General features: G+C 41.1%; 2 protein-coding genes across 2 annotated transcripts; one reads left to right on the top strand and one right to left on the bottom strand.

The window, feature by feature from the left end:
* Positions 1–1,391: 1,391 nt before the first annotated feature.
* Positions 1,392–5,476, bottom strand: LOC132995605 (uncharacterized). The gene is made up of 3 exons (XM_061065649.1): positions 4,927–5,476; positions 3,776–3,893; positions 1,392–3,384 (listed from the first exon to the last, which is right to left on the bottom strand). The coding sequence occupies exons 1-3, from the start codon at positions 4,941–4,943 to the stop codon at positions 3,163–3,165; spliced, it is 357 nt and encodes a 118-aa protein (XP_060921632.1). The 5' UTR covers positions 4,944–5,476; the 3' UTR covers positions 1,392–3,162.
* A 673-nt stretch (positions 5,477–6,149) lies between these two features.
* On the top strand, positions 6,150–15,440 carry hid1a (HID1 domain containing a). The gene is made up of 19 exons (XM_061065642.1): positions 6,150–6,416; positions 7,083–7,232; positions 7,998–8,168; positions 8,283–8,399; positions 9,804–9,910; positions 10,052–10,168; positions 10,702–10,909; positions 10,992–11,048; positions 11,122–11,262; positions 11,351–11,441; positions 11,529–11,680; positions 11,773–11,851; positions 11,982–12,146; positions 12,250–12,477; positions 13,727–13,878; positions 13,964–14,050; positions 14,154–14,245; positions 14,551–14,709; positions 14,799–15,440. The coding sequence occupies exons 1-19, from the start codon at positions 6,351–6,353 to the stop codon at positions 14,860–14,862; spliced, it is 2,403 nt and encodes an 800-aa protein (XP_060921625.1). The 5' UTR covers positions 6,150–6,350; the 3' UTR covers positions 14,863–15,440.
* Positions 15,441–15,565: the final 125 nt, after the last annotated feature.

Here is a 15,565-nt window from a genome sequence, read left to right as displayed (position 1 = left end):
AACAGAGCATTATTACATAAACATCAAGAGCTTTAAAAAGCCTAATAAGATTCTTTGGAGGGCCTCTCGGAGTTCACATTTTCCTGGTTAATTATTTCTTTAATGAGCATCAATGTTTTGCTTAAAACAGAAAACCTGAAATATCACTTGGAAAATATTTACCCAAAGCTGCTGCTTAATTGCATCCTCGCCACCTTAATTACGCGGCGCTCGCCCGGCTCTAATGTGATGTTTTGGCTTCAAGATACAAAAGGCCGCTCAAAAGTGCCATGCCCTAGATTAAAGATGTACTTCCGTCTCGCTAATTGTCCCTCTCTGTATGATGCTGTACTTGCTGTATTTGTTTGTAGCTGCCTTTTAAAGATAACAAGAAGGCGGGGCATGTGAGAGAAGAAAGAGCCACGTTGCCACGGCACTGGAGGATTTCTAATCCTGAATGATCATTGGCACATTCGTCATCTCTCACTTGGTGGAAGTGGAGCAAAGGAATAAAAGGGAGGAAAGTAATGAGGAGGACCCAGAGTGGACGGCAAGGTAACCGTGGTTACATGTGGTGCATTAATGTATGTAATCTGTTACTGTCTGTGACAAGACAAGGACATGTAGCGTGCTAATTAAAGAAACCTTTCAGTGCTCCTCACTCAGACACAGGTCATATCTCATTAATGATGGTCTCAGTGCATGGGGAGTCATTCATTACTGGCCATTTGGAGGCAAAAGGGAGGATGTGGGGATGGAGGGAAGTCCTATTTGCATGTACAGTACAACCATGAGGTATTTCCTGGGAGGAAAACAGTGTGAGTTAAATTAGATCATTAACATGTTAGAGATATATAGAGAACCTTAAAAAGGGCTAACATGCAGAATGGTATGTGTACTTCACTGTTCACTTCAGAGTGACAAGATGAAACATTACACTTCATTAAAAAAAGAGTGAAGACTGCCTTTCTTCAAAAACAGTAATTTCTATTTATTAAATGAAAGATTATTTACAAGAAAAAAAAAATCAATGGCAGGTTCATGTCATGAAAATCACTCAATACAAAAAAATATATCACTGAAAAAAAATAAACCACATCTTCAAAAATGCTTTCATATTTGACACACCAGTCAGAAAAAAAAAAAAAAAAAAAAAAAAGATAAAACAGCCGATCTCAGTCCTGATTGAGGGCGCTGCGATGACACTGATCCTATGTTAAGAAAAGGAGAGACGCAACGACCTCATAGTCAGTGTTTGTACCTGGATGTTCAGTGCATGGGGGGGGGGACACACATGTACAGCAACCCTTTGAGTGGTAAGTGCAAAGGCAGAAAGAACAAACAAAAAAGCCTTGGTTTTTGGACAGAAATGACTTTTCCTACTTATTCAAATGCAACGTCGAGCAGCCCTCTATATAATAAAAGGAAGATTGGTCAATCTAAGGGGTTTGAAAAGTTATGGACCTCATGGGGGGGATTTTTTATTTTGTTTCCTTTTTGTGGCAAGCTGGTTATGTTGTCACTCCTCTTTTGTATTCAATAATCAGACTCATTTTTTTTTCACTTCCACTAGTTTAGCTATGTATTCTATATAATTCCCCGATGATCACGACTTTGTTCTCTCATGATTGATAGTAACATGAATCAAATTCACCTGCAGAAAAATACACGCCAGATGTCATCTCAAGGAAAATATGGATCTAATGCTGCTTCATGTCTAAAGTCAATATGATATTAAATAACTAGAGGTACCTACAGGTACACCATCACTTCTTAAAGGGGGGATCATGATATTGTTTCATTACTTTGGCTGAAGTTTGATGGTTGATTAGAGATAAGAGATGACTTGTTGTCATGTCACCGTCTAGTGTTTTTATTCGTTGATCATGAGAGGAACGTTTCGGTTGTTTTAAGGTTACAAATAAAAAAAGAGATTCTGAGTAGGCTCCATGTTTGAGAGGAATTAAAACAGAACTGTTAGCTAAAAGCAACACTGATGCATAGGTCACACAATCAATCGACTATGTGGGTGTATTCAATTGTAACCTGTACCAGAAACAATTAACAATAGGTGGGGAAAAAAAACGATTTATGTAAAAAAAAACAAAAAAAAACGAGATTGTTATCTCGTGAGATTTTAAATAGATTCAAACTTCGCTAATCAGTCACTCCCTGATAAGTGCTAAGGCTAGCTCTTTAACTCAGAAGAATGCCAAATGGAGCAGCAAGAAATTCAGCCGGTCTCACAGATGACTGGAGTAAATTCTGAAGTTCGTACTAATTCAAAAATAGACTTTGAATCATGAATCCAATCCAATCAAATTGTGACACCCAAAGATTCCAAGCCCTAATAAACAACGTCACTGACTGTTAAACACAGGATAAATGACCCCCTGTTTCAAAGGAAAAATAAGCAAACCTGTTCTAAACTCTATTTAACTTTTGTGAAGTCTATTTAAAAAAAAAAAAAATGCGATCCACGCTAAAACCAAATCTACAGCCTCACCCTCCACTACAAATGAGCTAAAAATCTATTGTAAAAGATTTTCAAACATTCTGTTCACTAACAAAAAAACAGGACAGAAAGCATGTGTTTACACTCATGGCTTCTATGTGTCCCGAATGAAGGAGTCCCTGTCTGAGAATGAAAGCAAATGAGCAGTCAAAGACAAGTGCAAATCCTCCCTGAGACTGAGTCCATGTACTTACACGGACATCAGATTCAGCATTATACAGCCCAAGTACCCTACTAGGAGACTAAACGAGTCACACGGACCGGCCTAGAAATGTATTTGGTGCAATACCAGCAGCTGCAGTAGCACTGTTCTCAGACAACATTTAAGACAAAAACACAGGAATTCTTCATCATCATCATCATCATCATCAGTCAGTCAGTCCCAAACCAGCTCTAAGAGCAGCATGTAAACCAGACTGGTTGAACCCCAAGTGGATCACAAAAAATGTTGAAGCTGATCACACATTTATTATTGCTAAAACGGTTATCATTTGGATTTATTTGAATGATGAACCCCCTGGAGATACCTGACCAGGAGCTGGCCTCCATCCACAGATATGTAGAGCTGTGAGATATCACAGTAACTGGAGATGGATGGTAAGAGCTGAGTGAAGTGAATCAGCATGTGATGCTCTGAAGCGGGTCCTCTGGCGGGCAACAGGGAGTTGTCATGTGTCTCTGACATGACCTCTGCTATGCAGGCTCTGGAAGTGGGCGTGCTTCAGGATGCGGTTGATCTGTTGGTAGGACACCGGGTTTGTGGAGCGGGACAGTTCTGAGGGGTCACTGGCGCTGAGAGGACTGCAGGGGCCAACAGCGCAGCGACTGCTACAGCTCCCAGCCGCATGTTCTGGACTGCTTATGCTGCTGCTGCTCTCACTGTTGGATGACTGAAATACAGACATTTGAAATGAGCAGTGAGCTAGCTAGACACGACCATCAACATCATGTGATATGAAAATGTTCTCCGAAGGTATCTATGTATTAAAGTAATCTACTTGACATCAGACAACGGTTGCCGTGTTCACTAATTACGCTGAAAATGACCAGTTTATTTTTGTGTGAACAGATAAAGCATGTAAGAGTGTTGCATGACTTGATATCTGAAATAAAAATCAATCTGTAAGAACCATGTCTATAAAATATTTTTTTTTGTAATGCCCTGTTTTGTCATTTTTAAGTAACGTGCCCCAACAATGTTAGTGTAAAACCACTGTTATTCCAAAATCTCTGGTGTTTCTGCAGCAGAAGTATGCTGTTCCCCTTGACAACTGTTTGTACCTCAGAGTCCCAGGCATCCCGGCCTGGCTCAGGGGACAGAGGGTGACCTCTGCTCTGCCTTTTGGCTTGTGGCACCAGGTGGCCCGTCTCCTCATCACCGCCACTGCGCTGCCGTTTCCTGTTGGGGTGCAAGCACATCCACAGATATTAAAAAAAACAAAAACACACAAATATTCTATCTGCCACATATGTCTATCACGCATAGATGTCTCGCTAACTTGACCACCTGTTGCTTGCCTTTGTATAATCCAACAATGGTCTATGTTACATCTGTACAAAGAGACTGACACAAAGAGACTGGACAAACTGATTAAGAAGGCCTGCTCTGTGATAGGCTGCAAGCTGGACTCTTTTGTAGAGGTGACAGAGAGGAGGACTCTTAACAAACTGTTATCCATTATGGATAATCGTGATCACCCTCTGCACACCCTACTGGACAAACAGCGGAGCAGCTTCTCCAACAGACTGATACAACTCCGCTGTCACAAGGACAGATACAAGAAATCTTTCTTACTGAAGGCCATAACTCTGTACAACAGCTCACCTCATGTGAGCAGAGAACTGTCATCATGATAATATCTGTCTCTCCATACTGTAATCTGTTCTGCACATGTTAAATTTACAAATTATCCCTGCACTCATGTTCACTTCATTTGTCTATCTACTCGTCGTTATATTGAATAGTTTCTGCTTATAATATGTCTACACTCATGCACTTTAACTTATGTCAATACTGTCCATTTACAACTCTGTTTTTGCACATTTACATTTAATCTTTCATATTTAATCTTCCTATTTAAGACTAGTAATGCTTAGTTAAATCCTGGTTGTATATATTCACATTCTTAGTTTTGATATTTGTAGTACTTATTTACTTTGTATTTAATATTATATTATGTTTAGATTAGCTAACATTGTGTTTTTTACTCATATTGTGTGTTGGATAACCTGCTGCTGTAACGCCACAATTTCCCAGTTTGGGATCAATAAAGTAAATCTATTGTATTGTATTGTATTGTATTGTATATTCTATATTCTATTCTGTACTCAGTATTTAAATGGCTGCTGCAGACAGTCAACAAAGGCCACACTAACGTCGCTGGATTACACGTCGGCAATTTAACACATCATCTATTGCAGGCCTTGCTTACCTGTTTTCAGTCAACATATGATGACAGTTAATCGATCTCGATGGGTAAATGGTGTATTTGTTGAAGCGGACTGGAGGTCTTGACTTGTCAAAGTTGATTCTCTCCTGTCACTCGACGGCCTATCACTGAGTTAGCAAACCGGCTATGCTTACTAGCTCATCATGCTAAACATTTGTATGATACTTATATCCATCCAGGCAATGCTAACATAACAACCTGATATAATTAGCTACAAAGGCAGTCTGTGTAATTGGCTTTTAAACTGCTTACAGACTGGGCGTCGACGAGCTAACGCTAGCTATCAGTCAGTGAACAGGCTAAGTTACAAGCTAACGTCATGCCAGATAACCTTTCGGCTAATTATCTGAAGGATTAGTCAACAGAACATAAGGCATATCATGCTTAGTTTCTCTGATAAAAATCTGAAAGCCTCCGAGCTAGACGCTGAGCGAAATTACACCTGTTTGGTTTATCTTAGCTAGCTATCTCTGTAACAGCTTCAACCACAGCGAGCATCCGCGGCAGTTATGTTTACATGGCTCTGCGACTGCGCGAAGACCTCCAACGGTGCGTTTAATGGCTTTCGGAAAAAGTTAAAGACCTTTATGCTCGTTAGAGATTTGGAGTACTTTTATGTTGCACTTTATAGGCAACTCATAGATAGTAGTCATTTTCATAGTGACACGTGTTAATGACTATAGTAAGAACCCACTTTTATGCAGGCTACATCAAGTCTGTTGTATAAATATATAGCTAGTTTGAGAGCTAAAGCTAGGGTGTACGAGTAATACTTAAAGGCAACATATATAACAGCACAAGCGCACATTCTACGTTTATGTAATAAAAGAAAGCAATTCAGTAACTCAATTTGTTAGATGGTTGCACATCAACATTACCTTTATTTCGTAGTTTGTGCTTCAAAACATGTCTGGGTTCTTATGGGCAGATATTGTCTTTTAGTTATGATTTTAATTACACCAAAAGATGTCGCTGTTCACTTTGCATTGTTTTATTCGGCATATTTTAACTAGATGTTATTGATCCAAGGATTTAAAATACCGAACTTTGCCTTCAGTATAACACATTTATATTTTAACCAGTAGTGGGTGCAGGTCACTTCATTAAGAGACGATTGTAGCTATTTAATAACAAAGTAGGCTACAACATAATTTCCAGGACCATACGTGCAATAAATGTTATTTATACAGCAGAGAAAAAGGTAAAGGCCTATGTGAAACGTCCAGTCCGACCGAATTGTTGACATCTTCACAACCCGGAAGTTACACCCTGTAGTGCAGTATTTCCAGCCAGCCAATAGTGAAAAAAACGCCTCCGCCAATGACTCAAGCGAAGGAAGGAGGTGAGATTAACAGGGATTCTGAGCAGCAGCAGCGGTCCTGTTGGGATAAAGGGAAATATCCACAATGGGCAGCACCGACTCAAAACTGAACTTCAGGAAAGCAGTGATTCAGCTGACAACCAAAACACAGGTAGGCTATGTGTTTAAATAAACGGGTTATTATGGGAGTGCATAGAAAGATAGTGATGATAACGAGCGCACTGGAGAGCATCACCGAGATGTGACTACGTGTACGATGTGGTAGAAGAAAAACAATCTGTTTCTTGTTGCATGGGGGGGATTATAATACAAATGTATTTATTTTGCATGATGGAAATGTTTAAGGTAGAATAAAGATGACTGCATGCACCGTATGGCTGTGTGTCGTATTTGTCATTTAAACTGCTGGATTAAAAGATGACGGATTTCGTAATACAGATTACCAAAAACCTTTAGTCAGTCGCATTTGGTAATAGTGTTGACGACAAGAAAAATAACGGCGTTGTTAAATCAAAACCTGATGACGTAGGTCTGAAAATGACCACATTTGAAGATGCGGCAGGTGCACTGTGCTCAGATCATTGTGCCAGATAATGCTTCCTCACTGATGCTAGAATAGAGCTTGTGTTTACATTGGCATTAGGGCAGGCCTGGAATAAACAATCATGGATAGCCTATAGCATGATGTCAGGTGTAAAATGATATTTTAATGCTCTGCAAGATCAATAAGGCTTTTGTATCTCAAGTTCCCCTGATGTTAAATGCTCCAATTGGCCTCAGATGGATGAGAAATGACAAGAAAACATGTTTTCTCCAGCCAGTGGAAGCCACAGACGATGCCTTCTGGGACCAGTTCTGGGCAGACACCACCACTACGGTCCAGGATGTTTTTGCATTGGTGCCAGCTGCAGAGATAAGAGCTGTTCGAGAGGAGTCTCCCTCAAATTTAGCAACCCTCTGCTATAAGGTACATGTTTGAACTGTCGATGCAATCATGCAACACAAACTTTATGTTCATAAGAAGATTTTACATGGGAACATATTGTTTTGAGATTGCATTAGAAGGACATGTCTTTTAAAATGCAGCATCATTTAGATTTTAGATTGGCAGCTAGAGCCCAGCACAAGTGTCTGTCTGTTATTAGCATGGCACTGCTCCATGCTCGCAGATGAGGGAATAAGTGAGTCAACACCCCTTCCTTTCCCTTCACTTCCCTTCTCTTGGTCCCAGCTTCCGTTTGAAGCTGCCTATCAGAAAAAAACAGACATGCTGTGTACTTACGGCATAATCAAATAAAGAGGGAGAGACAAGAGCCCTTTAAGCTGAGCAGATTCAGAGGGGGGCGGGGTAACCATTTTAGACACAGTAAATCAAATACAGCTCTCTGGTTCTCATTGTCACAATATACTGATTGTCAAATAAACCAATGAGGAGTACATGCACATCAGTGATTACTGTTGGATTTTCATTTTCCAAAAACAAAATCCTTACTGTCTAGTCATACACTCAAAGAGAGTTTTATCATAATTGTAGTCGAACAGTAAGTGTTTCAAAGCAAGATGTTTGCCTTATTAAGTGACTGAGAAAAAATGGTAAGAATAAAGAACCACTTGTGAAACAGACTGGGCTATCAAAAATTATATTAAAAAAAATAACAACAAGATTTGCATCACACAGTGTGATTGCCTCACTCTTTTGTACATCTAAATCACATTTCTCGTCTCCCTACAGGCTGTCGAGAAGCTTGTACAGGGTGCAGAGTCCGGTTGCCCAACCGAGAGGGAGAAGCAGGTGATCCTGAACAGCACTCGTATCCTTACCCGCATCCTTCCTTACATCTTTGAGGACCAGGACTGGAGGGGATTCTTCTGGTCCACGGTGCCTGGAGCTGGGCGGGCTGGGGTGAGCTTTGGAACGGGAAATAAAAAGCATCAAGACGGAGCCATATAAAACAGCAATAACCACTTTATCCATTTCATCATTTTCTTATCAACTATCATGATCCGTCCATTCCAGACTGATGAGATGGACGACGACGATGGAGCTCGACCGTTGGCTGAGTCGCTGCTTCTGGCTATCGCTGACCTGTTCTTCTGCCCTGACTTCACAGTGCACAGTCATAGGAGAGGCCCTGTAAGTTCCCCCGTGTCCCATAAATGTGCATCTTTGTCACCTTATTACCACACAGAACAAAAGATAACTGCTGACACATTACGACAATAGCTTAGGGCCTGGTTTCCTTCTTCCTGGTCTAAAGTTGGCTAACTTACCTGTCAAGTTTTTTTGTGAAAGAGCCTAGTAAGAGATCATGATTGATGACACTGTCAGCCTCACCAGGAATAATTCCTTGTCTCCTATGAGCTAGAAAGGAATGCTGCAGTACAGAATCTAACTTTTCAGCTTTCAGGCAGTGTTCTGCACAGGTTTTAACTTCAGGCAGTCCTTCTTCATAATTTCATTTGAGAACATTATGGAAAATGAGTCCCTCCAAAGGAAGGTTCAGAAAAGGTGAGAGTGTTATCTTCTGAAAATTGATGCTCAAAGTAAAGTATTATTAACAACAGTGACCGAGCAGGAAGAAGTGTGTAAGGAGAGAGTTTTTGTGACATGTGTTTTCCTACAGTCTGTCTGGCATAACGAACGACAGGCGTGAGCAGGGCATCATCAGGTGATGATTTCATTGGCAGGTTGAGGCTGGCAGCAGAGCGATGCCGGTCAGGTGCTGAGTGGTGCTGCTGATGTGATGGCCATCTCAGTCATGCTGACGTGATTGGTTGCTCTGAAATCACAAAGAATGTTTAGTTGAGGGGACATTGAAATGATCGTACATTTGGCCTTTTCTGCAATTACTGATCGTACAGAGGGCAAAATGATGGCACAATTATGATAGTTATCGTACATCTGGCAACACTGATTGCACTGAATGCACTAGATTAAAAGAAAATATATACTTTTCTTTTTTTATCCACCTCTATTTGTAACTTTTTTAATACAAGTATTCTTTTCTATTCTATTTACAAAAAGAGCCGATGTAGACGATACTCTGTTATATTATTTACATGGTCCTCACATTAATTCAGCATGAGCAAAACACTGAAAAACATTAAGCAAAGTTACAGTGGCAAAGCAAGACTTCTTTTTACCAGGCAGAAACCTCGAGCAGAACCAGACTCACGTTGAACAGCCGTCTGCTGCGACTGTGCTGACCTTAAAAAGTGGAACAGAGAGAGACGCAGGAAGACAAAGATAGATAGGATCAAACAAACAAACCAACCAGAGCAACAACAACAGCTAATACAGACTTAAAGCTACAGTGCCAATAATTATGATGAAAGTATGCGTTACATGAGCAATAACAGCAAGTAGTAGGAAGTATTGATAATAGACAGATCAGCATTTACAATTATGAAGATGATAAAAGAGGTATGAAATAAATATCAGTGGTTATATCTTTCTGAAACATTTTGAGAAATCTTTTTTTTGCACTTTAAATATAATAATTGCATTATTGTTGGATGTTTTTGTGGATACTTCTAGGACTCAGTGGAGAACATGCAGTCTATAGACAGCTGTGAGTACATCTGGGAGGCAGGTGTAGGCTTTGCACAGTCTCCACCTCTTAACTACATCCATGATCTGAATAGGTGAGGCCGCCATGCTCTTCAAGATCTGTATCGCAAACAATGCTTTCTGTTATTGTTCTTTTTTTCTTACATTGGACTTACTTTTCTGTCAATCCACCACATCATCATCTTCCTCATCTTTTTCCCACTGGTGCTCTGCAGGACAGAGTTGCTGAGGTTGTTACTAACCTGCTTCTCTGAGGCCATGTACCTGCCCCCTACAACGGACACAGGCGTCCTCAACCCTTGGGTGACATTCTTCTGCTCCACAGAGAATAGGTAATGTGTAAACGTAGCAACAAATGCGATCATGTGTACCACCAATATAACTGTAAACTCACAATAAGCTTGTAAATTAAATGAATAATAGGATAACAGGAGCACACCATTAGACACATGGAGTTATTCTTTCACAAACAAAACAGAAAAGATCTGTTCCAACCACCACCTGATAAGCTCTCAGCCATTTCATAGTCTCCATCACAGAGGGTGTTTGCTCAGTTGTCATGGAGATGGGTTATGGCTTAGTTGTTAGTGGGATGTGTTTTTCGGAGGTAAAGCATGTAGGTGGATCTTACTTTTCTTCTTTTTGTCAAACCACAATGTCCAGAGTCAACAATTCTCTTCACTTTTATTGTTTATGCATTTGATTCCTCCGTGTGTATTCCAGTTATAATTTCTGTATTGAGGTGGGTCAGCAATCGCGTACAAGGGTTCTAAAAATCATCTTTCCATGAAATGAATACAAGAGTTGAAAAGGCGACACACGTGCAGATGATAAGCTAACATTGTCTTCATGTCTTTCTCTCTAGACACGCTCTGCCTCTGTTTACCTCGCTGCTCAATGTGGTGTGTGCCTATGATCCGGTGGGCTACGGCATCCCGTACAACCACCTGCTCTTCTCAGACTACCGGGAGCAGCTGGTGGAGCAGGCTGTACAGATCCTCATTGTGACGCTGGAGCATGACGGAGGGGTTCCCCACCGCCCTCCATCCCCGTCCAGCATGGAGGAACAAGAGGTACAACACAATGATTATTTGTATGTTAACTATAGAGGATGTTATTAGTGTCACTCATATAAATATTTCTATCTTTGTGCAGTCTACAGGCCCTGAAAACCTATTTGTGAATTACTTGTCAAGGATTCACAGGGAGGAGGTAAGCTTCTTATTTCTATGAAGATCTTCACTATCGGATGTCCAAAGCCTGACTTCATCTCTTCCTTTGCCAGGACTTTGACTTCATATTGAAAGGCCTTGCTCGTCTGCTGACCAACCCTCTGACCCAGACCTACCTGCCCAACTCTACCAAGAAGATCCAGTTCCACCAAGAGCTGTTGGTGCTCTTCTGGAAGCTTTGTGACTTCAACAAGGTTGGAAGGAAGGACAAAAAAAATCAGGATGTAGATTTAAGAGTGCGTGCTGTGACTCAACAAGATCCTATTTGTGTTCCCATGACAGAAGTTCCTGTTTTTTGTCCTGAAAAGTAGCGATGTGCTGGATATTCTGGTTCCTATACTCTTCTACCTGAATGATGCCAGAGCTGATCAGTGTGAGTCTCTCGCTTCCTCGCTCTAAATAGGCTTCCTTGAGGCAAATGCATCCCCTGACTTATGACGTGCTTTATCCTTGGTTGCAGCCCGTGTAGGACTCATGCACATCGGTGTGTTTATTTTGCTGCTGCTGAGCGGCGAGAGGAACTTTGGCGTCCGTTTGAATAAACCCTACTCCGTCCATGTGCCCATGGACATCCCAGTGTTCACAGGCACTCATGCTGACCTGCTTATAGTGGTGAGATCTCCACCGCATCGTGTTATTTGAAAAGTCCTGTATTGCTTCCACGCATATAATTCTCACAGCAGTCGCTTGTATTTGTTTTGCAGGTGTTCCACAAGATCGTCACCACAGGCCACCAGCGGCTGCAGCCTCTGTTTGACTGCCTGCTCACAATCATTGTAAATGGTGAATATCTTTATGCTACCTGCCTGTCTGTATCCTACATGGTATAAGTTTTTGCTTCAGAAATATATGCCACTTAATCAAAGAACAAAGCCAGTTTTCTTTTTCTAAATATATCCTCTACCTTCTGCAGTCTCTCCATATTTAAAGAGCCTCTCCATGGTGGCAGCCAATAAACTGCTCCACCTGCTGGAAGCCTTCTCCACCAGCTGGTTCCTGTTCTCTGCAGCCCAGAATCATCACCTTGTATTCTTCCTTCTTGAGGCGTTCAACAATATTATCCAGTACCAGTTTGACGGTATGACACAGCTGATTCTTAACAGTCAATCAGAAAGCTTTCTCTGTTTGTGTTGCTGTCAAGGTGTAACAACTAAATCTGCTTCTCATTCTCTCACTTCAAGGAAACTGCAACTTAGTGTACGCCATCATCCGTAAACGCAACGTTTTCCACCAGTTGGCAAACCTGCCGTCCGATCCGGGTTCCATCCAGAAGGCCTTACAGAGAAAGAGGAAGTCTCCAGATGTGATTTCTCGCACCAGCTCCCAGGAGACCGTGTCCATGGAGGGTTCTCACCCTGCTGTGCCGGCAGAGCCCGGGACACTGAAGACCAGTCTGGTCGCTATACCAGGTACTGGCTCCAGTATATCTACTGTGTAGAGGCTCACTTGTAAACCTACTGTACTCTTGACTGTTTAACTTTAAAGAGTAACTCATACAATTCACAGTTGGCATATTTGCTTTATTCATTATATTGGAATATGAGATGGGTTGAAAAAGGTAGTGAACCATAAGATGGATTTTTTATTTTTTTTTATTTTTTTTTAAGATTTATTTTTGGGCGTTTTGTGCCTTTCTTGGAGAGAAAGCACAGTGGATAGAATTGGAAATCAGGGAGAGAGAGAGTAGGGAATGACATGTGGGAAAGGAGCCACAGGTTGGATTTGAACCTGGGCCGCCCGCTCTGGAGGACGACAGCCTCCATACATGGGACTACATGGGCACACTAACCACTGTTATTTATTTAACAGTGGCATTTATTTAAGAAAGTCTGTTGAAAGAATCCGAGTAAAATCCCATCCCAAAGTATTTTAAAGAATGGAGGTAGAAAATTGTAGAAAAATCTCAGACTTCATCTCTTAATATTTTCTAACTTGCTATTCTATTTTCTGTCTTCAAATTCTGAAAAGGCAGAAATAGAACCACATAAGAATATATTATTAAAAGTCAGGTCGAGACTATACCCTGGGATTGATAAGGTTTAGTTGAATATTTCTCCTACAGATACTCCAGATTTCTCCTAAGTACTTTGTTTTGGGACTATTTTGCACTATATTTTTAACTGTTTCATGAAACAGCATGTTGACAAAAAAACCTGAAATATTGTGGTGGTCAGATGAGCCAAAAGTGTTTAATCTTGCTCATTTGTCTCAAAAGCCTGGAGAAGAAGACAAGGTAGTTTGTTTAATTAGTGTTTACTCTGTTGTCATTTTCGTCTTCTGATCCATGACAGTGAATAGACCTGATCTCTCTGATCCTGGACAGTTTAAATTCATGTTTGAATGTAAGCCCATGCAGGCAGGACATGTTAATGTATGTATGACACAATGACAAAACTTCTGTGGCAGATTCGATTGGGAAGTGCCAATCAGTGGCAGCTAGAATTAAATCAAAATAAACTACGGTCACTATATTTATGGCAAAGAGCAGCCATGTTGGATAGTGCACACTGATGTCTTTTAAATAGGTTTTCACTGTTGCCTTTGAGGAATAAGGTTTGTCAGATTTAGAGAAATACAATCAACTCACTCGTGGGTTTGGCATTTTTATGGTTGAAATGAAATAGTTGGTTGAATGCTTGTTGGTTTTGTTTTTTTCAGCTATAGACAAACTGACTGAGAAGTCCCAGGTATCAGAAGATGGCACCATGGTGTCAGTTCCAAAGATAGACTCCCTACAGGCAGCCCACCCAGACCAGAGTGCAGCTGCTGGAACCAGTGACACCGAGTCAAACTCAGGCAGAGACAATGAAGTGAGTGTCCGTGCGATGATGTGTGTGTGCACATGTTTTTTCTCAAAATATTCACATTTTTCAATCTATTTCTTGACATTCTCAGGACGTTTTCTACACTGAAGCAGAAATGGAGAGAAGGCGTTTGTCAAGTGCGTCTTCAACATCGTTTTGGGCTCCCACACCAGAATGGGTCAGCAACTTCTTTTACCTTCAGTTTGTCCTTCAGCTTTCAAACATATTGAACATTTGGACGACCTTTTAACTGATTTTGATTTTCCATCTTTTTGTACTAGGTCCACTCCTGGAAGTGTAAACTCCCCCTGCAGACTATCATGCGACTTCTGCAAGTGCTAGTCCCCCAGGTGGAAAAGATCTGCATCGACAAGTATGTAAACATGCCCGATCCCATTTTCGTCTGCAAGCGGTTAATGGACTTGAGCTTGTATAGCCCTTTTCTATTCTTCTGACTACTCTTTGGTAAACATTCATACACCACCGACGAAGCAGTGGGAGAAACTTGGGGTTAAGGGTCTTGCCAAGGACACATCATACATGTGGCTGCAGGAGTAGGGGATCGATCCCCCGACCTTCCGGTTAGGAGAGGACTGACTCTACAAACTGAGCCACAGCTGTGAAATATTAATTCCGATTTAAAAAAAAAAACTCTGAATATGTTTTGTTTCTCCGCAGGGGTCTGACGGATGAATCAGAGATCCTGAAGTTTCTCCAGCACGGCACATTAGTGGGCCTGCTGCCAGTTCCTCACCCCATCCTCATCAGAAAGTATCAAGCCAACGCAGGCACTGCCATGTGGTTCCGTACCTACATGTGGGGTGTTGTGTATTTGCGGTGAGTCAGCAATAAAAGCTGAGTATTTTTGCACACAGCTGTCTTTCCAAACTTACCAAAGACTTACCTTTTTTTTTCTGATTGTCTAGCAATGTGGACCCTCCTATCTGGTACGACACTGACGTCCGCCTTTTTGAGATTCAGAGGATGTAAAACAGACGACTGAAACTGGGAATGTTCAACTCCAAAGTTCCTCTTTCTCTTCAGTGTCTGCTGGGTTTTCCAGTACACTTCACTGTGTTTGACTTGCCCCCGTTATCATCACCTTTGAATTATATAAGAGAAATGAGATAGGATGGAAGATGACTGAATTATCAACACTGTCCGTACACAACTATGTTTGTACATTTATTTTCACCTCAAGACCATAGAATGTCCGTCGGTGCACTGAGATGAGCATCTCCTGAAGGCTGAGGCTCTCGACTTGGCAGCAAAGAAGGGAAATATTGTTCAACTTATCAGTGGGAATTATCAAAGATGATGCGATGCTTTCCAGCAGAGGCTTGTAACGTATCTTGGACGGCACGTTTCGGTGTTTCACGTTATTAGTCGTATACTTGCCATGCTTTAAAGTGAACTTGCACTCTTTCTTGAGTCGTCTGTTATTATGGTTGTAGTTTGTGGCGATGTAACTCTACTGGATTTTGGAGGCTTTTGCTTTCAATGCTAAATGTTAAAAAGTGTATTTTCCTTAAATTATCCTGAAAAATATATTGATATGCATCTGTGAATTCTGTTTGTCAAGTTACTGAAAAAAATCCTGTGAAACTCTTTCATGAATTATAAATAGAAAAAGCCAACAGTTTTCTTACCCCAACTTTCCAGTTATTTTAAGCACAACCACAGTCTGAAATAC

The sequence above is a fragment of the Labrus mixtus genome, chromosome 20 (assembly GCF_963584025.1).
Source record: "Labrus mixtus chromosome 20, fLabMix1.1, whole genome shotgun sequence".
Lineage (NCBI taxonomy): Eukaryota > Metazoa > Chordata > Actinopteri > Labriformes > Labridae > Labrus > Labrus mixtus.
Note: the sequence above shows the minus strand (reverse complement) of the source record. Positions and strands in the feature narration are given on the sequence as shown.

What these genes read in the sequence shown, in the direction of transcription:
- LOC132995605 (XM_061065649.1), bottom strand. An exon ending in GGGATGCCTGGGACTCTGAG is followed by an intron (nt 3,385 to 3,775) that starts GTACAAACAGTT and finishes TCTGTATTTCAG; the next exon opens with TCATCCAACAGTGAGAGCAG.
- hid1a (XM_061065642.1), top strand. Translation starts at nt 6,351, where the DNA reads ATGGGCAGCACCGACTCAAAACTGAACTTCAGGAAAGCAGTGATTCAG. An exon ending in CTGGAGCTGGGCGGGCTGGG is followed by an intron (nt 8,169 to 8,282) that starts GTGAGCTTTGGA and finishes CGTCCATTCCAG; the next exon opens with ACTGATGAGATGGACGACGA. An exon ending in TACATCCATGATCTGAATAG is followed by an intron (nt 9,911 to 10,051) that starts GTGAGGCCGCCA and finishes GGTGCTCTGCAG; the next exon opens with GACAGAGTTGCTGAGGTTGT.